The 24,474-nt window shown below is 38.9% G+C and overlaps 1 protein-coding gene across 1 annotated transcript in view; it reads left to right on the forward strand.

The window, feature by feature from the left end:
* Positions 1 to 11,470, forward strand: part of adck1 (aarF domain containing kinase 1) — a 100,658-nt gene extending 89,188 nt beyond the window's left edge. Inside the window, exons 10-11 of the mRNA XM_062440377.1 lie at positions 3,097 to 3,290; positions 11,311 to 11,470. Of these exons, the coding sequence (XP_062296361.1) occupies positions 3,097 to 3,290; positions 11,311 to 11,470 (354 nt within the window). The remainder of the gene's footprint in view (positions 1 to 3,096; positions 3,291 to 11,310) is intronic.
* The last annotated feature ends 13,004 nt before the right edge of the window (positions 11,471 to 24,474 follow it).

A 24,474-nucleotide genomic window follows, 5' to 3' on the forward strand; every position in this document is an offset into this window, starting at 1 on the left:
CTCACTGTAGTGTAAACAGACCCGGGCCGAAGACCACTGCGACATAAACAACAATGGCGACCTACGAGTGAAAGGAGGACACACAAAGAGTGTTTTATATCACATTTATATAGTTGATGACAATGTTATCTAATAAGGCCTACAAGTGTTAATAGTTTGGGATCCTTTTAAGACATGGTGATTACAGATTATATTGAATGTCTCCCAGTGTTCAGTTGTACATAATTATCGTTATAAGAATTGTACATTTTAATACAAATGTTATATGAGCCATTAATGGTTAATAAAATAGATTGAACTGCTCTGAGCTTTATGAAAAAAAAGCAAAAAACAAAGTACATATGGTTCACCTCCTGATTTGACTTTCTGTTCAAAGATTGCTAAATGATGTCAGTAAGCTTGCAGTCCACTTTGTTCCATGACTACTAGTGTCATTTAGGCCTGTTGATGTGCAGCAGGGAGAGGCCTTTGAAGTGGAGCAGAGCAGGACACTGACACTCTCATTGAGACATATGCAGCCATCTCCACAATATCAAAGAGAACAAACAGTCGTCATGGAGGCAAACGTCATCCATTTGTCTCTTTTCTTCCCTCATCATTTCTTTTTTTCATGATGTGTCTCTGACAGTATGTTGCCATTTATGCCGTGGCAAAATCTCAGTACTATTCTTGTGTTAATCTTCTCATTCTACACCTGAACTTTACTTGTTTTCTCCTTTCCTTCCCGTCACTTTTCATCTCTGCTTCATTTCTTAGTCCTCATTATTAACCTCATGATAACTTGATAAATGCTGGATTTAGTGACATTAGGTCACCTTGTAGGCCATGCTGTCATACATATCTGACAATAATTCTCCATATGGCTAAATATAAGAACATTGATCTGATAAATCCAAAATTACTAAGGACATAAAATAGATATGCATGTGCATGTAAACACATACACTGTCTCTCTCTGTTGCTCTTTCATGCATGCACACAGACATGAGCACTAGACCTACAAATAAAAACTCCTAACTCTGAAAAGTCCACCAATGGAAAAAACCCTTAAAGCCGAACCCTGATTTACCCGCCATGTTGTCATTGTTCACTTTGGCTCATTACTCTTTGCTTGATTAAACACAAACCCATCATTTCCTGATTATAATGTGGATATAGACACTAAAAAGTCGTTTTTTTTCAAGGCATTTCCTTATTGGTAATTTGTGTGTTGTTTCTAAACCTCAGATTCCCACAAATACATTAAATGGGCATGGCCATGTTAGCCCACACAGACAACAATAACACAACAAAAAAGACTAATAGCACAGCATGTTACTACAGTACATCACTCACTATTATTATAGCCTGCTGCCAGATCAACCCACATTTCAAATTCTCTACACATTGATCATACAAGTGAACACTATTTAATATTCTCAGGCTGAAATTTGGCAGAGCTATGCTGAGAACTTGAGTTGAGGTCTTCTTATAAACTAATAAAATTCATAAATGTGTATTTTACGTTCAGGGATTAAAATTCTCCGTCACTATGATGGTTTACCCTCAGTTGGACTGCCGAAAGGCCATATATGAGATCAATGCAGATCCAATGAGAATTATAAAGGTATAATAATATAATAATATATATTTCGTTTCCCGGGTTTTTATTTCCATTTTGGTTTCAAAACGGAAAAACGGACCCATTTGCTTGTTTTTCTGATTTTTTTTTTTAAATGGAATAATGAAAGAATGAACCATACACGGATTGGAAACAAGCAGACCATTACTGCATCTAAATGACTGAGTTAAGTTGTCACAACTCTCCACCTCTGTCTGTGTCTGATGCATGAAGGACTCAGCTCCTCCCCCGTTGAGACAGCGGAGAGGAGCAGCTAACGTTAGCCTCTGCTGCTGTTGGTTGTCTCTCTTTGGAGAGTCTGTTCACGACAGGAATACTACCACTTTATTCTGCCTCGCAGTTCTATATAAAAGGTCCAGACACTGAATGGAGGACAGAGTAGCCTCAAACCTCTGAATCTGAAACACGTGCGTTCTGTTTAAAAGTATATGGCAGCAACGTTGTGCTGGTTTTGGTTGGTTCAATATAAGAAAGCAAAGTTTTAATGAGAGCTCTTCTTTATGGCTATGATGATGATCTCTGTATTAAAGAGCCGTATGTTTAACCTGGTGGAGCTGAACATCAGTGTGTGCTGCTCACACAGAGACAGTGAACCAGGTGAAAACTGGAGGTGATAACTACACTCCTTATGTTACTGTAAGTGCAATAAAATCTACCAGAGTAAAAAAAAAACAAGAAGAGTCATTTAATTTAATCCCCCCACAAAATGAATGGATATTTGATTTTTGTTTTAAAATACAAAAGATTAAATTGAAATACAAGCTGTTTTTCTTATTCCTTGTGAAATAGTGATGAGCAGAAATTTAAAAATGGTTTGATTTTCTTTTCATATTTAGAATAATAAAAGATCAAATCACTGGCAAACAAACACAAAATGACCCGTTTTCTCATTTTCTGAGACTGGATGTTGTCATCAAGGCAAGAGAGCAATAAATATAAATTAAAATAAAAATCCTCTGTGTCACTGCTACGGTCTGATGGACCGTTTGAGTTTTATAATGTTAATAATTATTTTCTTAAGCCCATAATGTGCTAAAATAAAATACAAACATTTATACCTCTGACCCCCACTGTGGTTATACAGACTGCAGCCTTATTATTTCCTGTAAGTTTTTCCATTAGTTAGTCGGCAGAAGAACAATTTGCCATTTTCTCAGCTGTTTCAACCTTGTTTTACTTTAAATCCTAGAAAGAGACCGTAAAAGGGTTTCTATGAAAAGGTAAATGGTCAACAGCTTATGACTTGGTCGGGAAAAAAATTTGAGTCAGAAGAATTTTTCTTTTGCTTTAATCTATGTATGTTAGAAGAATGAATGAAGGAAGATCTGTGTATCTACAAAAAAGAGATCAAAATCAGTGAAAACATCAGTGTGAGTGTACTGGGCCTTTGATTTTTAAATGATTTAACCTATAAATATATTGTCTTTTGTGCTGTGATGATCATTGTAGTGATTATGATATCTGTCCATTGGCAGGATGTTGAAATACGGACCAATGCAGCTCTGTACCTGCCCCAGATCAGTGACCTTTTGAACCGAGTGCCTCGGCAGATGCTGCTGTTGCTGAAGACCAATGACCTGCTGAGGGGCATTGAGACTGCCTTACAGACCAGAGCCTCCTCCTCCTCCTTCATCAACATGTCCCGCTGCTGCATACGTGCTATGGCCAGGTACCAAAGATTGTACTCTTTTCTCAGCCAAGGCAGCGTGTAAATCAATGCATGCTTACATTAAGAAGTATCTGTTTAGTTTGATGGCTGAATAAAAACGTTTCAAAAAGGGTGCAGCAGAACACACAGGAGGCTAAAACACTGTGATTGTATTTAGTTGGGTGTCGGTGTTGCACCATACAGAACAGAGATAATATACCAAACTGCTGTAGCTACAAGTCATGGACAAACAGTGTGTCACTAGTAGGTATGTAGCGCCACATTATGTAATAACGGTGCATTATGTAATAATGTAATACATTTTCATCTCATTATGTAATAACGGTGCATTTTGTAATAATCTGCCACATTTTGTAATCAAATTCTTGAACGCAATATGTAATAAACTTTGCCGCATTTTGTAATAAAACAACAAAATGCGGCAAAGTTTATTACATATTGCCTTTTTTTCTTAATTAGGGAAAAACATTATACCATCAGAACAACATTGACTTTAAGCATACCAGCATGAATCGTAAATAAGAATTCATTTAAAAAACTAGTAGAATTTTTCATTGGTCAAATCTAAATCAAATATAACTGTATTCATTATAATAGAGAATGTTTTTGAAAGCTCATAGAGACAAAAACAAAATAAATGAGTGTTACTGACATGAACATTACCGGTGCACTGAACTGTTGGAAGACATACACACATAAAATCGGGATTATGTTATGCAAATATTATACGTAGTGGAAGCAGACGAAAGGCAAAAAACAAATATGGAACAGAAAAAAAACTTTATTCCAGCTCCATTTCTTTAATGCAACATTGATGTCCTTTCCTACAGTGGATAAAAATAAATGACCATCAAAACTAAACCAACTAAAAACAGCGTAAATAATCTTTCACATCAAAAAGAAATATCTCTTATCATGTTTATGTAATTAAAAAAAGAAGGCTATAGACAATTACCTATTAACAAAAAGATTTGAAATATTTCCGGTATACAAGAAATTTACTTTAGCCTTGATGAAAAACTTCTCTAGTAGCAACAGTAGAAAAACATAACTTCCAACATAAATGTATCTTAAACAACCAGTATTTATGTAAAATAAAGATAATCAGTCTGAAAATGAATGAACTATGTACAACACGATGATTTACTATTTCTTCCAAAAAAGTCTTTGATTGTGAAATGTCCACAGCCCATGTGCCTCAACACGACCTAGGGCCTCATCCACTTGCTATTCTTTCCAAATAGCTCAGTGAGAGACCACTCCCATGTCCAGCTAATTTATATAGCCTCATAATACTGATGACATTGTCATCGTCATGTTCCAGCTGAAGGCTTTCAGCTAAAGACTCCCTGATGAAAATTTGCGGAAGAAATTGTGATGTAAGGTCCTGAAAAAGTTTAGAAACCCTGTTGAATACGCCAAGCATTGACATGTCAGCATCTAGTGTCAACTGAATAATATATGACAGCAATTCTGTCTGCAGGTTGGGCATGTCATAATTTCCATCATCATATGGAAGGGCATCATCATGGGGTATATCCAGGGGATCATGATGGTGTTGATCCAGGGTACGGTCATCGGGTTTATCGAGCAAATGGTGATGGTTTACATTGAACGAAGCATCATGACACTCATTCAGGGTATCAGAGGCTTCAAAAAGTGCATCATCATGGGGTTTATCTAGAGGATCGTGATGGCGTTCATCCAGAGCACAGTCATTGGGTTCATCCATGAAATGGTGATGGTTTTCATCAAATGTAGCATCAACGCATTCATTCAGGGCACCATCTGGTTCAGCATCTTCTTGGTTTGATTCACACCCATAACCTTTCTCTCTCAGCTTCCACAATATTCTCAATGAATGAAGAGACTGGCCCATCCAGACTGAAGTAATGTTCTCCATGCCCCTCTGCAATGCGACCAGCAAAGTACCAGCAATGGCAAACTTGAGAATGTGTTAGACTCTGATATAATAGAAGAGGCATCAATTCCCAGTGTGGAGATAATAAGAAATTGGACATTGAAAATCTCAGCTGCCCTTTGTAGTGTTATGTGATCGCCATAGGTCCCACATCGCGACATGCTATCCAAGTATGCATCCCAGTCATTACCATCAACATAGTGAGACAAAGGTGTTCCATTTATGGTAAATGGGTTAGACCTGAGATTTTGGACTATTTCATCCCTTAGAGTTGAAGCAAGCTGACAGCCATAGCACTAAACTGGCAATCTCCATGAGATGCTGGGTCAAACCGCACACTCAGTTGCATGGAGTTATAGTCCCTTAATCTGTCTTCATGTGTGTATGGCATCAAAAGTGGATGTAAATGTTGCACTGACTTCGAAGACTTAGAGCGCATTTTTTCTTGCTGTCGTGTTGCACTGGTCACATCAGTCACAAAGAACCATTTTTTTGTCTTTGTCTTCTTCGTTTTTCTTTCAATCTAAGCCGCTGTTTCAGGGAGGGTAAATTACTTTGTTGATTGTTCACCAATGACACTGGATGGAGACCCTGCCAGGGGATGCATTACTATGTTACTTTTTCTTCCATAGTATACTTCAAATGGAGACATCCAGCTTAAAACTTCCTTTGGGTCTTCATTGAGTACTCGGGAATATGATGGAAATTGTTTAACCCAATTAACCCCTTTCCTCTGACAATTCACAAGGTCATACATGATCTTTCTCCTTAGCACTCCTTGGGTCCTCTCCACCTTTCCTTGACTTTGGGGATGGTACAGTGAACTCTCACTTATTCTCACTTGCATCGATTCCATCAGCCTTCACACTGCTCCTCTAAACTCTCTTCTTTGATCATGCTGCAAAACTTGGGGTGGGCCATGTTCAGTGTAGATATCACAAAGATGTTTTGCAATCTCTGAGCTATCTTTACTTTTGAATGGTTTCAGCCATGTGTATCGACTAAAGACATCAATTACAGTGAGGCTATATTGATAGGTGAAACGACCATGTTTGATCTTACACTTTCCCATATCAAGGAGGTCAATCTGATGCCGATCCTGTACTTCTTTGGCCCTGATGGGCCTCAGAATGGGTATATTTCCAAATCTGGCCTTGTGGAGTTTGTAGCGTCTGGAGCCGTCCAGGGTTCTTTGAACCTTTCTTTCACTAATTCTAGAGTATTGCTCATTTAATCACTTGTTCAGCTTCCTTGCACCTGAACCCCTTCTGTCATCCAGACCTTTTTTTAGAATGCCGCCAATTTTTGGCTTCCCGGCACACAGTAAGGTCTCTCCATCCTCACTCAGAGAGTAGAGATTTTCTATTCCTCCACACCAGAGCGGTTTGTTGCACTCTTGTACGTTCATTGACAGGAACATTAATAATAATAATAATAATACATTTTATTTGTATAGCGCTTTTTTAACACTCAAAGTCGCAAAACGAAAGAACAAGCAAAAGAAACACAGTGAACAGTGAGTTAAAATAAATATAAAAACATTAAAGTACACGTAAAATGAGAACACAGTAAAACGCTTCACGCGGGCATTAATCATGAATTAAAAGCAATTCTAAAGAGGTGTGTTTTGAGCAGTGATTTGAATGTGGGCAGGTCGGTACAGTCGCGGATGTGATTGGGGAGCGAGTTCCAGAGGGAGGGGGCGGCGATGGAGAAGGCTCTGTCACCCCAGGTCCGGTGCTTGGTACGGGGGGGAGGGGACAGGAGGTTGGCATCGGCAGAGCGGAGGTTGCGGGAAGGTTTGTGGCAGTAGGCAGAGTAGGGCAGTGAGGTAAGAGGGGGCCTGGCTGTGGAGAGTTTTGTGGGTGATGAGAAGGACTTTGAAGTGGATGCGTTGTGGTACAGGGAGCCAGTTGAGAGTACGAAGGACGGGGGTGATGTGGTCACGGGAACGGGTGTGGGTGAGCAGGCGGGCAGCAGAGTTCTGAATGTACTGGAGTTTATTGATGATTTTGGATGGTGAGCCATAAAGAATACTGTTGCAGTAGTCGAGTCTGGATGTGATGAAGGCGTGGATGAGAGTTTCAGCGGCGGAGAAGAAGAGTGATGGACGGAGGCGAGCAATGTTTTTGAGGTGGAAGAAGGCCTTGTGATGTGGTTGACGTGGTCTTTGAAGGAGAAGTTACTGTCTAGAATAATTCCGAGGTTGCGGATGTGTGAGGAGGGGGATAGAGTAGAGGTGTCAATGGTGAGGTGGAAGTTATGGGTGGTATTGATGAGGGATTTGGGACCGATGATGATGATGTCTGATTTATCACAGTTCAGTTTGAGGAAATTGGCTTGCATCCATGATTTTATTTCAGTGAGGGAGTTGGTGAGAGTGGACTGTGTTGTGGTGGTGATGGATTTGGTGGAGATATAGAGCTGGACGTCATCAGCGTAGCAGTGGAAATGGAGACCGTGGCGACGGATGATGTTGCCGAGGGGGAGCATATAGAGGATGAAGAGGAGAGGACCGAACCCTGGGGGACACCTTGGAGCACAGGAGCGGAGGAAGAGATGCAGTTATTGATGTTGATGAACTGTTGTCTGTCTGTGAGGTAAGACCTTAACCAGGAGAGGGCAGTGCCAGTGATGTTGAGGGAGGATTCCAGACGGGAAAGAAGAATTGGGTGGCTGATGGTGTCGAAGGCTGCAGTGAGGTCAAGGAAGATGAGGATACTGAGGTGGCCAGAGTCTGAGGAGAGGAGTAGGTCATTGGTTACTTTGAGAAGGGCAGTTTCTGTGCTGTGCTGTGAGCGGAAACCGGATTGAAATGGTTCGAACAGATCGTTGGAGGTGAGGTAGGTTTTGAGTTGGGTGGCGACAGCACGTTCCAGTATTTTAGACAGAAAAGGGAGGTTGGATATGGGTCGAAAATTGCTCATGGTGTCAGGGTCGAGTCCAGGTTTTGTAAGGATGGGGGTGACAGCAGCCAGGTTGAGTGTTTGGGGGACAGAGCCAGAGGTGAGGGAGGAGTTGATGATTTCTAAAATGAGTGGAGAGATAGCTGGGAGACAGTCCTTTACCAGTTTGGATGGAATGGGTGGAGCTTCTCATGCCAGCCATGAGTTTGGACAGCTCCACTGGTGGTTGAGTGGTGGAAGGGGGGACAGGTGGGGAGGAGGAGAGGGCAGAGGATGTAGTGAGGTTGTTATAGATGGTGTCTATTTTAACTTGGAAGAATGACAGAAAGGCATTACACTTGTTGACTGTGAAGGAGTTGGAGATATTGTCGCTGGGTTTGAGCAGTTTGTTTATTGTGAAGAAGAGAGCCTTGGGATTGGAGGAGCCAGAGTGTATGAGGTTTGAGTAGTAGGTGGACCGGGCGGTGTTGAGAGCATCTTTGTATTGGTGAAAGTAATCTGTGTAGGCTTGGTGGTGGACTGTGAGACCAGTTCTCTTGTAGAGTCGTTCAAGCTGACGGTTGCGGGATTTCATGTGGTGGAGTTCAGTGGTGTACCAGGGAGCTGAATGTGTGAAGGTGACAGATTTGGTTCAATAATGGCAGCACTAGAGGTCAAAGGTGGGGGGAGGTGGGTTCTGGAGGCGGACAGTAGGGTGTACCGGTTTCTGGAGAAGGGATGATAGGCTGATGGGGAGAGCGGCAGCAAGAGGTGCCAATGACAGATGGGGCCTGTAGGGGGAGTTGTGGCAGGAGGAGGTACTCTGAGAAGGTACTGTAGGGCGTGAAGTGGGAGGGAGATGGTAGTGTGTGGACACGTGCGTAGTTTACAGCGTGCTGGAAGTTGGAGGCGAGCATGTGGCACCCCAGCATGTTCAAGTGAAGACCGTCTTGTCCATAGAAGGAGTGTCGCTCCCAGAACAAGTCAAAGTTGTGAATAAAACCAATGTTGTGTGCTGTGCAGGCGGACTGGAGCCAGGTGTGGAGGTAAAGAATCCTGCTAAAACTACCAGCACCACGACCAAGTGTGGGGAATGGGCCAGAGATAAAAACAGACTTTCCACATTTGTTAAGAAGTTTAAAAAGGTGAATAAAATGAACTTTCGTCAGTTCCAACTGCCTGCGGTGTCGTTTGAGCCATTGAGACATTGAACTCTCCCTTTAGTTTCTTTACTACGACTTTATAGACATCCTCAGTCATTGATTGTTGTTGTCCATATCCCATGCATACAATCCAAAGACAAACTTTCTAACAGGCCTGGAAGCAACTCTAAGTCTCTAAAAAGCTTGAATCCATAGCAGCAATGTAGTTTGCTCAATATTGAGTCAATAGACATGGGAATCTGTAAAATTTCTGACCTGTTCCTATATGAATACATTGATTTGACGTTTAACATTGAAGCTGTCATATCAGAAACTTTTTAAAACCAATCTGGCATCTGCTAGTTTAACTTATCATTGCTAATCAGATCATTGTTAGCTTAAACGTTTGGTCTTTTATCTATTAGCATTTCATATTAGTTGCAAATCAATCATCATAAAATTCTAAAAGAGATTTTCTTAATCTGAAATCTGTTCTTTGTTCATACCTTTCATCATGTTGCATTTCAATTATTTTCCAGCTGAAGTGTAGGCTATGGAGGACAAAGCTGTTCCCCAAAACCGAAGCCAAAATATTTGGATCTCCCCCTGGTGGCTGGCTGTAGTACATGCATACATTCTACCAGGGCTCTAAATTACAGTAACACCCACCAACCCGGCAAAAAATTATAATTTACTTTGGCAAGTAGCAATGAAAATGTATCGGCCAGTTTGGCTGGTGATGAATGAGGAAAATCCTCACCGTTATTTGTCCTGTCAGTACTATTCCCACGTTTCCCTTTGTTTAGGTTTGTGTGCTTGCTTGTGTGCGTGCAGAAATAAAACCAATTTAAAGAAACTTGTATGCAATTGGTCATAGATGGAATAAAGTTGTTTTTCTGTTCCATATTTGTTTTTGCCTTTCGTCTGCTTCCACTACGTATAATATTTGCATAACATAATCCAGATTTTATGTGTGTATGTCTTCCAACAGTTCAGTGCACCGGTAATGTTCATGTCAGTAACACTCATTTATTGCAGTTTTTGTCTCTATGAGCTTTCAAAAACATTCTCTATTATAATGAATACAGTTATATTTGCTTTAGATTTGACCAATGAAAAATTCTACTAGTTTTTTTAATGAATTCTTATTTACGATTCATGCTGGTATGCTTAAAGTTAATGTTCTGATGGTATAATGTTTTTCCCTAATTAAGACATCCATTTTGGTGGTTTATTACATAATGCACCAAATTATTACATTTTCTTCATAAAAAAAGTGCTACATCCGCATTTTGTAATAACTGATGCAATATGTAACAACTTATTACAAAATGCGGCAAAGTTTATTACATATTGCGTTCAACAATTTGATTACAAAATGTGGCAGATAACTACAAAATGCACCGTTATTACATAATGAGATGAAAATGTATTACATTATTACATTATGCACCGTTATTACATAATGTGGCACTACACACCTATAATTAATTAATTTTGGACCATGCGCCCTGGCACATTATCCATTTTTCTACCGTTACAATAGCAAAATGTAGTTAATTTAATTTATTTTGAAATACCCTTACTTATGTGACCTTTCCACATCCTAGTACAATTATTTAAATAAAGCTAAATATAGAAGCAATTTGGTCAATGTTTATAAAAGATTCATTATTTGCCTCCATTTTCTATGGTGAAAACTAAATATACATTTGATGTGACATCTTTAAGTGATTTCAAAGAACTTCCATGTGTAGGATGTGATATGAAACAGCATACTCATTCATTATATTTCACACTACATATGTGAAATATAAATGTGAAATACAAGTCTTCTAAGCTATTCCACAGTTGTGATGTACATTCATTAATGTCATATTGTTGCTGTTTGTTTTGGATATATGGGTCATTAGAAAATTATTAGAAAACTTAAAGATTTAAATGGAAGAAATTTTAATGATTGAACATAATGCCTTCAATTATTGTCTGACTAAACCCCCATATACTTCTTCTCCTTCTTCTTCTTTTTCTTCTTCTTCTTCTTCTTCTTCTTCTTCTGCTCTAACTGACAGACATAAGAGGAGTAAGATTCAGTCCAGGAGGAGGCGTCTGCAGATCACACTGGCAGAGTCTTTCTTCCTGTGGAAACTCAGCATGTATGAAATGTTTCTGTGGCTGAGGGGCTCTGTGTTAGGACACTGGCTGACTGCTCTGCTGGAATTTCTGCACTGAGACAGGCTATAACATTAACAAGAGGCTGCAACTGTTGGCTCATGGAGGTTTATAGCACACTGCCTACAGTGCACATGCAGACATGAACATTATGAATAGTCCAGACACACACATGAATGAATGAGTTCCACTTGTGTTATTATTCAGTTTGGTAACCCTTCATTTTAGGGGTCCTCAAATACCTCAAATTTCTGGTAGCTTAATTTCCAACTAGTTTCTGTGTAAGTTCTACTGAGCAGGCCACTAAATTGAAGCCAGCTGTTGGAGCTTAATTTCCAAATAGCTTCTGTCTACCATCTACATTCTTGCCAATCTCTGTATAATAATAATAATTTCAGCAGATCAGTCCAACTTTGTACATTTCCAAAATGTCCTTTTTTTTGTTGCCAGCATGAACTGCTACCCACAAATACAACTTCATAAACAAGATTGAAGTTACTAATTGCCCATTGCTCATTCCTTCTGATACGAAACTGCATTTGTGTTGTTACTTTTAAACCTTAAATAAGGATCTAATGTCTTTAAAAATGTGTTTAACCACTCCATCACAGTGTTTCCATTCACTCAGTCTTGGGTTCTTTTTAGGAGCTGTGGATGTTCGGTTCCCCCTGTTGCTCTCTATGTCACGTATATGACACCCGGTCTGTGGATGCACAGAGTAACCAAGTTTACTTGATGTCTTTGACATACTCTAATACTCTATGAAGATGTTCTTCCAGGATTTAAATATTGCACAAAAGTGGGACCATCTCCTGTCTTCTTCTTCTTCTACTACTTATCACCAGCTTCAGAATTAGCCTACTGTCATTTCCTGTCACTTCCAACATACCAAAAGCCCAGGACCTGCTCTGCCATGTAACCTCAAACTGGCTTCTCGCGTACTGCAATGACAGAGATAAAACAAGAGTGTGAGAAGGAGATTGTTTGTAACATACACAGTCACTGTCAGATAATGATTTATACTTGAATGGGTAAAAGGAAATGTAGCATCCTAGGCTACTTTCATTTATAGAACCCGATTGTTAGAGTTTAAATATTTTTCAGATGTCATTGACTTGTTCACGAAGTTTTGCATACTTCTTGTCATACAAGTGTTTCTGGTTAATTCAAGTCTCTAATGCAAACATTTGAATCAACGGGCAACTTGTGTGCCAATACATTTCTTTCATGTCTGAACTTGCTCTCACCCATTACAACAAATGCTCTTCCTACTCCTATGCACATCTGTTGTCTTCACTCAGCCGTTTCACTCCTTTTTAGCTCATATTACATAAAACAGTTGTGGCTTTTGTCAGTGTGCCACTGCTTCCCAATATGTTTTAAACATGTCAAGTTGGCTCAATCCTTGGCACAAACTTTACAAACTTGTTTGGCACAGAAAATAAATAATGGGAAATGATTGTACTATTAACTATTATGACAAGACACAAATACAATTACTGCAGTTCTTAGCTATGTCCACAAGGTGTCAACTAGTCCAAACTTAGGTCTCATAGCAGAGACTTGGTTAGTATAACAGTGAACCCCTACTATACTGTTTAAGTAGCAGCTATTAAACCAAATGAAGCATGCCTTGGAAAATAAGACAACTGCAACACTCAAATATTTTTGGCTTCAAACTAAATGAGAAGGGTGAACATGTTAACCAGCCATGCTTTCCCGACCTGTGAGTTCAGGGTAGGCTATGAAAACTGGTAAAAGGAAATGCAGGCTTTGAATAGGGTACACATATTTATTGAATGAATGTTCAACAGGGCACCATAAAAAATCAACAATAAAAATAACAAACAAAAATCTAAATAATCACCTCGGCATCCGGAACTACATGCAGCATTACTGGATATGTAAAAAAAAAAAAAAACCTTTATTATATTACATGTGCTGCACTTATTGTTTCTATTAAGATATTTATTTTGTTCAAGAAAAAGGACGGAGAGGGGATTTTACTTAATTTTACTCATGCATATTTTAATGTTGAAAAAATAATTAATCACTATAATTGCTTGAATGTCATACCTCATATTTGTGAAATCATTTGCTCTTTGGAAAGTGTAATGTTCTGATAAAGAACTGTTTAAAACCACAATTAACCGTCTGGTTTCTTCAACTTTTACTCTGGAGCAAAAATCAGTATATCATTTGGAAAAAATAAAAATTGACATTCATCATGATAATTATCAATATTGACTGATATGAACATTTTTGTGCTGAAATGTTTGGCCATATCACCAAGCCGTTCTATTAATACAACGGGATCGTTTGACACACTGGTGTATTTGGGTGACCCCATTATGAAATTCCCTGGGTTTCCTTGTATGAAATACACCTTTCAACTTTCCATGATATACCCGAAATTCTGTCACCAATGAGAACCAACTGGGCTTTGGAGGGGTGGCTAATGGGGGGGACACAGTAATGTCAATATGTCTCTTCTTACGCTCAATCAGAGAGCATAATCTGACCTTTACAGTTTTCTGTTGAAAAGCTTGAATTCCTTGTTTTCTGTATTTTAATGTAAGGGTTGTTACCATCTATTACCTACATGCAATAACCACACCGTCTTTATCCCAGTTTTTGAAAGTGGTGAATGTGTAAGGGAAATGGGTCATGAAAAAAAAACTGATTGTAAACCATCAAATAATTTGATCCGTCCAGCTCAGACATCAAAGGTGCACTTTTTATTAGATGTTTTATTTGGTTTGCTGTGTTTGGCGGAAAAACATATATTTTAAAATATTGTTTAATAAATACTTATACTGCCATTACATAAAGAAAGTTACATCCAGATTGAATACTCATTTAATTTCAGGTAAGACTTGACTGATATGAATTTAAGGAACTTTGGAAATCTATCTTGCCCCTTTTTTATCAATTGTCAAACTTTTTTTTTTAATTAAAATATTTATTTTGATGTATTTGCTCAAATACATCATTCATATAACTATTCAAACTATTAAAAGGACAATAAGTTAACCATTGTGAGCAGATGAAAATTAGGCCTACATGGTAACAGCGTTGAAGTATAGAGTAACAGGGTTGAAGGGACACGTTGCTTTTGACTGTAGATAATGACATGAATGTGGCTGTGTGAATAAATGAATAAATACTTAAAATAACAGAGAAAAAAAAGGCTTTATATATTCTGACAAAATGTTAGTACATTTAAAACATGATTATGCTACATTGTACATTCAAATTTAATTTTTTTATAGATAAGATGTCTTTTCTGAAAGAGATGCAACCCTGTTACTGTAGTTACAGTAACAGGGTTGCAAATTAATGCTAATGTTCAATCTTTTTCTCAAGAGTAGGTGCAGCTGTGCCAGCTGCTATGGTAGCTGGTCAAGGACAAACTTAGCTATATAAATAAAAGAGAAAATGTTTGAAATCTATGTGTCTTATTCTGATAATATGAGTAACAAGGTTGCGATGTTTATGATTAAATAAACAGTTTGAACATTTACAAGAGACATACATCAACTAAATCATACCACAAGAAGTAGATTTAAAATTAGTTTGAAATGTTATATTTGATATGTAAGTTGGTCATCAAGAGGGACAAGAGAAAAAATCCATCTTAGGGGGGTGCTCGAGAGCTATTTGGTATGTAAAATAATATTTTGAAACAACTTTTACCTCAGCTATATTTACATTTTGTCTCAAGACAACTATAATTTACATCACAAGTGCATGTTTTAGTATTTTGTGCATGGATTATTTGAAATGTCATGGGGGGGACAGCAAATGTCCTCCAATTCTGGAATGACCCAAATAACAAGGGTCCAGGAATTATGCAGTTTAAATGCTGAGGTTGTAAGCAGATAGCAATTTCACCCCAAAGAAGGCATATAAAATACATAATGGTTAAGCTAGTCAGGATGAATAGCGTTATGCTCCTTTTAGTTATTGCAGTGGCTGTTTGGTAACTTAAGAGGAGATGAGGATTTATTCCCTTTGAGTGGGAAACTGGTGACTCCCCAGCTAGGGCTGGGACGATCCGCCATCAAAACGTATATTGGCGATTGGAGGGTTGCCAGGCGATTTGCTGTTTATCAAGGCGATTTAAAAAAAAAAAACTAAAAAAAAACGGCGCTCTACTGTGCATTAAGAGATGTTTCTGGAGGAAATACATGACTGTTAGAGAAGCCCCGTTTACAAACAGCCCTGTGCTGACAGTGATGGGACGCATCTCTTTGATCCGAACCCACACAGCCCGTCTGCTCATGCTTCGGGGTCGTTCAATAGAGTGATTGCAAATAAATATTGTTTTAATGTGTAACTATTGAAATATTCACACAAGAGCTTTCATACATTCCTACAGTGTTGCAGCACTGCCGTCTTTGCAGGTTAAAAGTTAATAACAGCAACTTGAAGTGAGGACGAGCAACACGTCTCCGGCTTGTCACTCACTTTTGCATGTGATGCAAAACATAAAAAAATAACGTCATTATAACAAAAAACAAGGAAAAACATTTGTTCATGGAGACATGGATAAGTCCATTCTGCTGTGTTTCCTCACTGCCCATCGAGAAACCAGCCGCCGCCAGCCCTCAAGGAAACTAGGATGGCACTGCCAGTACCCACTCATAGATGAACCCGTGCTGTACCCCACTGAATGACGTAAGACACGTCTGATCACTTCCTTCTGGGCAGAGACCATTTTTATTGTGTGTTTGCCAGCTTTATTGGTATTGTTGTGAATTGATGGACCTCTGAGTCCCTTTTGACAAAGCAACTACTGCTTCCCACGGTGGCGGGACTCCGCTGTGAGCCAATGCTTCTTTCCTTTCCTCTCTCCTGCTACTAACCCTGTAACACACAAACACACACACACACCCTTTTGCACATCTAGTTGGCAGATAACATGGGACACAGCAGCACTCTGTCCCTCGCCATCTCATGACCAGACGTTATTTGACAGCATACACACACAATCACCTGTATCCGGTCATCATGTTGGGTTAAACTTAGATAGTGTTAGTTGTATTCATTCTTGCCAAATAATAGAAGTTAACTTCTTCTAATATAAAATAAAATAAATTCTGCTGAACCTTTTAAAGCGAAGTTTTTTGTGATTATTGTGTTTATTTGTTGTGATAATAGACCGGTTGAAAGAGTCACAGCTCTGACTCTCTCCAAAAAAAATGTTAAAGGGCAAACGAAAAGCTTTGTTGGCACAGACGGACAAACTAACAGAGCTGGTGTACCTGCCCCTCCTCTTTTTAATTATTATTATTATTTAACAACTTCATCTTCTCAGGCATCCTGAAAAATCACCAGAAAAAAATGTAATGGCTCACCTGAAACTTCTGTCTGACACCCTCAGAAACATCACCGTACACAGAGTTCACTGCCTCAGACAAAGGACCAGGACCCATTATCGCAAAATTTGAAGGGCACAGCAAGAGCTGAATAGGAGACGAGGATTTTAAATTCTATTCTGGATTTCACAGGAAGCCAGTACAGTGAAGCCAAAATAGGAGTAATAAAACATTCTTTCCTAGTTTTTGTCGGTACACGTGCAACTGCACTCTGCTGTTGGAGAGTCTTTAGAGACTTGGTAAGACAGCCTGATAATAATGAATTACAATAATCCAGCCTAGAAGCAACAAGTGCATGGACTAGTTGTTCTGCATCATTTTGAAACAGGATGTGTCTGATCTTTTTTGCAATATTACTTAGATGAAAAAAGGCATTTCTTAAACATTTTGAAATTTAAAAAAAAAAGAAGTCAAACATGAGTCCTAGATTCCTTACAGAGGCCAGAGTAATGCCATACAGAGTAGTTATATCATTAGATAATGTGTTGCTTTCAACATGTGTGTCTGTTTAGGGCCAAGCACAGAAACTTGAGTTGAGTAGCAGCAAGTTGTAGGTGCTTGGAGTTTAGTTACATTTTCTGCATTTAGATTACTAGCAAAAAGACTGCAGAAACAATAGGCTGATAGGACAGTTCATAAGGGATACACTCACCATTCAGATAGTTTATGAACCCAAAGAGATTAAAACTATTTTTAGGAACTATTATGAAGGCTTGTACAGCAAGCCTTTGTCTGCTGACATTGACAAAATAAGAGCTTTTCTAGAGACACTGGACTGTAATTAAGAAAGAGCTGAGGACTAATGACCAGTGGAAAACAGGTGTGAAGTGGCCCATCAGATAAAATGCAGAGTAAGGAAAACACTAAGGGCAGCATGAGGTGCAGCATGACAGGGTCTTGTACTTTCCCAGCTGACCGATCATATGAAATCACAGTTAAGGGGCAGACGTGGCTCAGGAGATAGAGCGCGTTGTCCACGAATCAGAAGATCAGCAGTTCAATTCCTGGCTCCTCCAATCCACATGTCAATGTGTCCTTGGTCAAGATACTGAACCCAAATGACTCCTGATGGCTGCACCAACGGTATACAAATGTGTGTTAATGTTAGTCTCCCTCCTGATGAGCTGGTTGGCACCCTGCGTCTGTCATCAGTGTATGAATGGGTGAATGTCACATGTAGTGTAAGATTGTTTGAGTGGTCGAGGGCTGAGCCCTGGCTAGTGGAGGTTTAGGAATTTGACAAGAATGCTCCCTGCAGTGAAAATGTCTTTACATATATTTGTATTATTTTCACACTCTTTTCGGTCCTATCTACAATTTCAATGATCTAACCACATGTTATACATGCTGACACATCCAGGGTCACAAACTGAGCTGTTACATAAACTCACAGCTTGGATTGGATCTTTGTGAAGGATGAAAACATCTACTTTGCAAAGAATAGTTGCCCCTAGAAAAAAACTGATATTTTACTGCCGGGCATGGAGCACTGAGGGACAGTGATGGCAATAAAGATATGGTGAAATAAAGACAGAGGAAGAGAGAAGGTGAATCCATTAAGACTTTTACTGCCTTCCAACAGTATATATCCTAAGGGCACAGGGAGTGGTAGCCACCAAAGTGCTATTGATCACATTACTCTGTTATCTCCTCCACTTCAGAGTATATAAGTCATGCCTGCCCACAGGGAATATTGAGAGGTGTGTGTGTGTGTGTGTGTGTGTGTGTGTGTGTGTGTGTGTGTGTGTGTGTGTGTGTGTGTGTGTGTGTGTGTGTGTGTGTGTGTGTGTGTGTGTGTGTGTGTGTGTGTGTGTGTGTGTGTGTGTGTGTGTGTGTGGTCGTGGTCTAACACGATTCACAGAACAATGAGTATCAGCTGCATGTGTGTGTATGGTGATGGGAGGGTGTATGGACAGATGCATTTCTACATGTCAATGACCCGCAGTGTCAAGTTATTGAGCTGGTCCATAATGCAGAGTGATTACGCAGCTATTTTAATTCACTCCGGCAAGTCGAATACTAACAGTGTCACCCTGGACACACAAACATACACACACACACACACACATGCACACACACTAAGAAAAGCTCTGACTTGTTCCTGATTGGTTCACTTAAGTCAGAAGATCACTAAACCCTACTCATGAAAAGCATTTCTTTATATATGACACACTTTCTCTGTGGTAATACATTCTGAGGTGAAATAAGCAGTAATGGTGTTTACAGTTGCAACATAAATCTTTGATCAACCATGTTCACAGAGATCTATTGGCCCTGTAAATAATCATCATCAATCAACCATACCATGAGGACTGATTTCATATATAATTTTGAAGAAAAGTTTGTGGTAGATGCGATACTACAAGTGATGTTTAGAGAATAAATAATAGAGAGATAAAATAATGGTAGCGTAAAGGCCATTACAGCAGGTGCAAAGGAACTATCTATATTGTTTATAACAATAACTCACTACAAAATGACAAAACTAAAAACAGCTAATGTTTATTAGCTAATGTGTATAGTTGTGGTCATGTAGGCAATGACTCAAACAGATACTGAAAGTTTGTATACTTGTATGACCAAAGAATTACATCATGAACCAAAGGGTTAACACAGACATGTTATTCAAATGTATGGCAATTTTGCTGTGAACTAAAAAGTTGGATGTATAGACTCACACATTAAACATACAGTTCACATGGCAAACAGTAATGAATATTGATAAAAGCTCTTGATTATAACAACATCAGTGAGCTAAAATGTGTCTTTAGATCAATTTAGCCAGCTCTCTCAATGGGCCGCGGGTATCTTATTGATAAATTCTACTATGAATTCCAAATCAAGCAAACTGCATCACATCATGTTGTATGCTGACCACAGTGACCGCCATTCGATTTTTAATAAGAGCAAAATATCAGCTTCATTGTAACTAACAAAACATTACCAAAAGGTCTGATTGAATGAACCCTCTGTCAGGAGAATAAAAAGGAGAAAGCCAGAGGGAGAGGGGGAGAGAGAGGATTGGAGGGAAGAAAAGAAACACTTACCTTGTACTTACCTGAGTGGTGAGAGAGGCAGAATGTGGTCTGTGCTGTTCTGTGAACAGCGTGGGACAATCGACTGTGACACCTCATTTATTACCTTTAACACACTGGAACAGAGGCACAATGACATTGCAACCGCCCACGCTGCAGTCAGGCCAGTGGCGTCTTTCTCCAACACACATGAAACAACCTGGTTTACCCACCTCGTACCTGAGTATGACTGAACAGCCAGAGTGCGTTAAAGTTGTTTTTTGACTCAAAAAATCGAATGACACAGTGAACCATTACATTTGAGGATGACACCATGTTGGCTAATGGTTAAGGTTATGTCTTATCATAGATTTATTTTTTAAGTTATTCAGGACTTCCGGTAATGGCGGCAAGATGATGTAGCCTCTCTTGCTTTGTTGCTAATCCTGCAGTTTATACACTTTAAACATTCCTAACCGCTTTAAAGATCAAAACATCTTGGGAGTCTAGGCTCGTATGAGTAAATATGTAAAAGAAAAGGAACAAAGACAACCCAAAAACAACCAGAGGGCTCGTTATTGAAGAAAATGTGTCTGAAGCTAACACCGAAGACGACAGCACTGCAGCACCTGCACAGACAGGTAACACGAGAGCATTCATTGTGAAATGCTTAAACTATAAGGACAGAGAGGGCATCCTTGAAGCCGCGAGGGTGAAGAAACAGGTGATCTACAAAAACAACAAAATAAGATTTCTCCCGGACCTGTCTGCAGTTAATAAACAACAGAGACAATACGACCATGTGAGGAAAAAGCTGCAGGAAGGGGATCACCAAACACTGCATCATCTTTCCCGCCAGGATGCTGCTGACCCATGGAGAGACAGACCGGCGGACGTGGATAAATACAGCAGGGAGCTGGGAGAATCAGATCCAGAGTCTACCAATCCAACATTACAGTTAAGTTATGGTAGGTTTATGCTGCTTACACAATGCTTGGCTGATTGAAGAGACTTGAATTGGACTCATGCCTTACACCAAACGTCAGGCATTAAAAGTTAATGGATACTTTAAGGAAGATGACAAGGTCAATTTTACATTTCTTGATATAGGTGGTAGGAAACAGGTTTATATAAACTTTGCTCAGGTTTTTATTTTTTATTTTTTTTGTTCCTTACCTTTATACATACATACTTGTCACTCTAGTTACTTCATATTACTAAGCAAAATATCTGACCTATAACATCCCAAAGAAACATTTATTGAAATATTTGCAACGGCAGAGTTTTATCTCTTATATGCAAGATAAATCATTGGTAATTCCTGCACTTACACCTTTAGAGGAAATTATCAACAAGAAACAAAATAAAGGTTGGATTTCACTAATATACAACTGGGTTGCATCTGGTTCTAACGAGACATCAACATATAAACTTGATACATGGAGGGCGGAATTCAAATTGGACATTTCTAATGATGACTGGATCAGAACCTGTAAAGAGTCACAGACACAAACAGCCAACACTAATTTAAAATTATACCATTATAATAATAATACAATTTGTTAATGCGGACCTACATAACCCCCGCCAAGCTTCATAGATACAACAATGATATACCAGATACATGTTTTAAATGTAATGAGGTTAAAGGAACGTTTATCCACTGTATTTGGGAATGTGACAAGATTAGGAATTTTGGGGGGAGGTGAGGGATAAAATTTCGACCATTTTGTCTGTAAACATCCCATTGAAACCATTCAATGACTTCATTAAAAATGAAGACATAGCAGAGCTTCTACGGTTGGAGAACCCAGATTAATTGATATAGTTACGGCCCCAGAAAGGAATGGAGGCATAATTACCACTAACAAGCGGTTGAGAACTGGATGCAATGTTATATTATTTGTAATTATTTGTATTTATTTTTATTTTATTATTTTATTTATTTTTTGCTAAGGTACCATCAACTTGATTTGCACTTTGTATTTTGTATAAACATTGTCATATGATTAGTAAAACTTTATGCTTTAAACTCAAGAGGGAGCATAAATGTATGTTTGGTGAGGAATGTGATTTGTTTGTTTATAATAGTGTCATACATTGTATAAGAACACTAGCAGCTGTACCATGTTCTGCACTGTGATGAAAATAAATAATAACATTGTTAAAAAAAAAAAAAAAAAAAGTTATTCACTGAGCACCCAAAGACCACAGCACCCAAATTGAACATAGACATAATGTTGCAATTGCAGCTAAATGCTAAAATGCTCATGGTGGATTTTCCAGCATGGACCTCTACAGTTTTCTGCTATTATGAGATTGTTTTGCTCAGATTATGCACTTAAAATGAACGAGCAAGGAGAAGTTATATGCAGGGCAGATTGTGGTGGATTCATGGAGTGATTGTAAAACAAATGAAAGGCCCTGTGACCTATGAAGCTTAATATTTCCTTGTTGCACCCACTATAGTCTCTATGCTACTTTTTATCCACTAGTGTGGATTTAATATTCTTTTCTGATTGATTTTAGTAAGGCTATACTGAGGTGATTGTATTTATAATGTATAATCTGTTGTAGGCATAGGTTACAAAGTGCCTGTCTATGGCTAGAAATAATAGTCATGTTATTGGGCATTAGGGGCTGCTGTGATGTTATTACAGTGTTTAAAATACTTGTTTTGTTCATTTTGGACTACTTCATCACGTTCAAAGCTTGCTTTGGATAAAAACACCTGCCAAATGACAAAATGTAAATGTGAATACAAAATAATTCCTCAAAAGTCAGCCTCAAATGTCTGCCCATAGATATTCATTCTTGACCTTTGGGAACTGTAACTGTAACAAAATGTGCTAATGTTTGTCCAAACTCTTCTTATACTTTGACTTTAACATGTGGGTGGGTGACCTTTCATTTCATCCGACCGCTTCCACTGACAGAATGAAGGTGAAGGGAGAGGGGGAGGGTTTATCAAAGTGTTGTTTCTTCCTCTTTCTTTGAGAAAAGGAGAGAGGGGCAGAAAGAGAGAGCTACTCTTATTAGCCATGGCAAGCCTGGGTGGGTCTGTGTGATAGAGATGGATGATCTTCCTGTAACACACACACAAAGACAGACAGACAGTCAGACTCCGACACGTATACACACACAGAAAGAGAGAAAGACAGAGAGTATATCATTTGTAGACCACACAGTGTAAATTCCATGTAAATCAGATGATGAGTGTTCAATCAAGTAAAAAAATAGACCCACATTTTTTTTTTTTTTTTGGGGGGGGGGGGGGGTGTAGAGAGGAAAGAGAGAAAGGATAGGCGAGAGAAGCACATTGAAAATCAATATTGACGCTAGAAGGTCCGGGACTGGAATCTGTCATCCCGTCGTCTACAGGCCCAGATTACCTGTGAGATGAGAAAGCACAGACAACTCCGGGGAAGAAGTTTGAGTTAGTGAATGCATTAATAGTACATGAATGTTAATGGATATATATGGATTGATAGAGAGAGAGAGAGAGAGAGAGAGAGAGAGAGAGAGAGAGAGAGAGAGAGAGAGAGAGAGAGAGAGAGAGAGAGAGGAGGAGAGAGAAGCTCAGTGCATAATGGGAAGTCCCCGGGCAGTCTAAGCCTATAGCAGCATAAACTAGGAGCTGGCTAACTATAAGCCTTATTAAAAAGGAAAGTTTTAAGCCTACTCTTAAATGTAGAGAGGGTGTCTGCCCTCCGGACCGAATCTGGGACATAGTTCCACAGGAGTGGAGCCTGATAACTGAAGGCTCTGCCTCCCATTCTACTTTTAGAGATACTAGGAACCACAAGTAGGCCTGCGTTCTGGGAGCGCAGTGTTCTGGTAGGTACATAAGGTACTATAAGCTCTTTAAGATATGATGGAGCCTGACCAGTAAGAGCTTTAAAAGTGAGGAGAGGAATTTTAAATTCTATTCTGGATTCTATTACATGTAGCAATTTTGGATGTTTAAATTTATAAGCTCTCGTTATCAGGGGCACCACCTCCATGTTTAGGAGGAAATATTTATTTACTTAGTTAATTGGTTAATCAATTAAGTTTAATAAATCAATAGATCCCCTGTTAAACTTCAAAGAATAGACACACACAATTGAGTGAATTTTATGGATTTTATTAACTACACACTACTAATAAATGATTTATAAATAAATGTAATTTCTCTGTACGTTTGCTGACGAAAAGAACAAAATTACAAAAACTTAAGAATGAAGATTGGCGTGCAAACTAAGATAACTAAAGATTAAAAGAATAAGAATAAGTGACAAAAGGAAGAGTGTGTGAGGTGAAAAGAAGAAGATGAGCAGAGCAAAACCTGAAGCAAAGCAAAGCCGGTTTCGGAGGGGTGCAGCTGGTTTTTCTCCTGGGGAGGGATCAGCCAATCAGATTCATCACAGCTATTTTGAGGATCTAATTTCCAGCTTTTTACCGCAGAACTTTTCATCATCATCATTCATTCAGTATTTAATCCTGATTATAAAATGCATACTATAACATAGTAACACAGAACACAAGATGTATCATTCTGGCATTAATATGTCATTCCAACATTTGTGTTTATGAAAGGAGAAAGTATAATGACAGTTCTTCAAATATTCATTTATCTGTGATCGCTGTAATAGATGTTACAATGGAGGTTTTCTTTAGGTAATAGATA

Source organism: Scomber scombrus, chromosome 19 (genome assembly GCF_963691925.1).
Source record: "Scomber scombrus chromosome 19, fScoSco1.1, whole genome shotgun sequence".
NCBI lineage: Eukaryota > Metazoa > Chordata > Actinopteri > Scombriformes > Scombridae > Scomber > Scomber scombrus.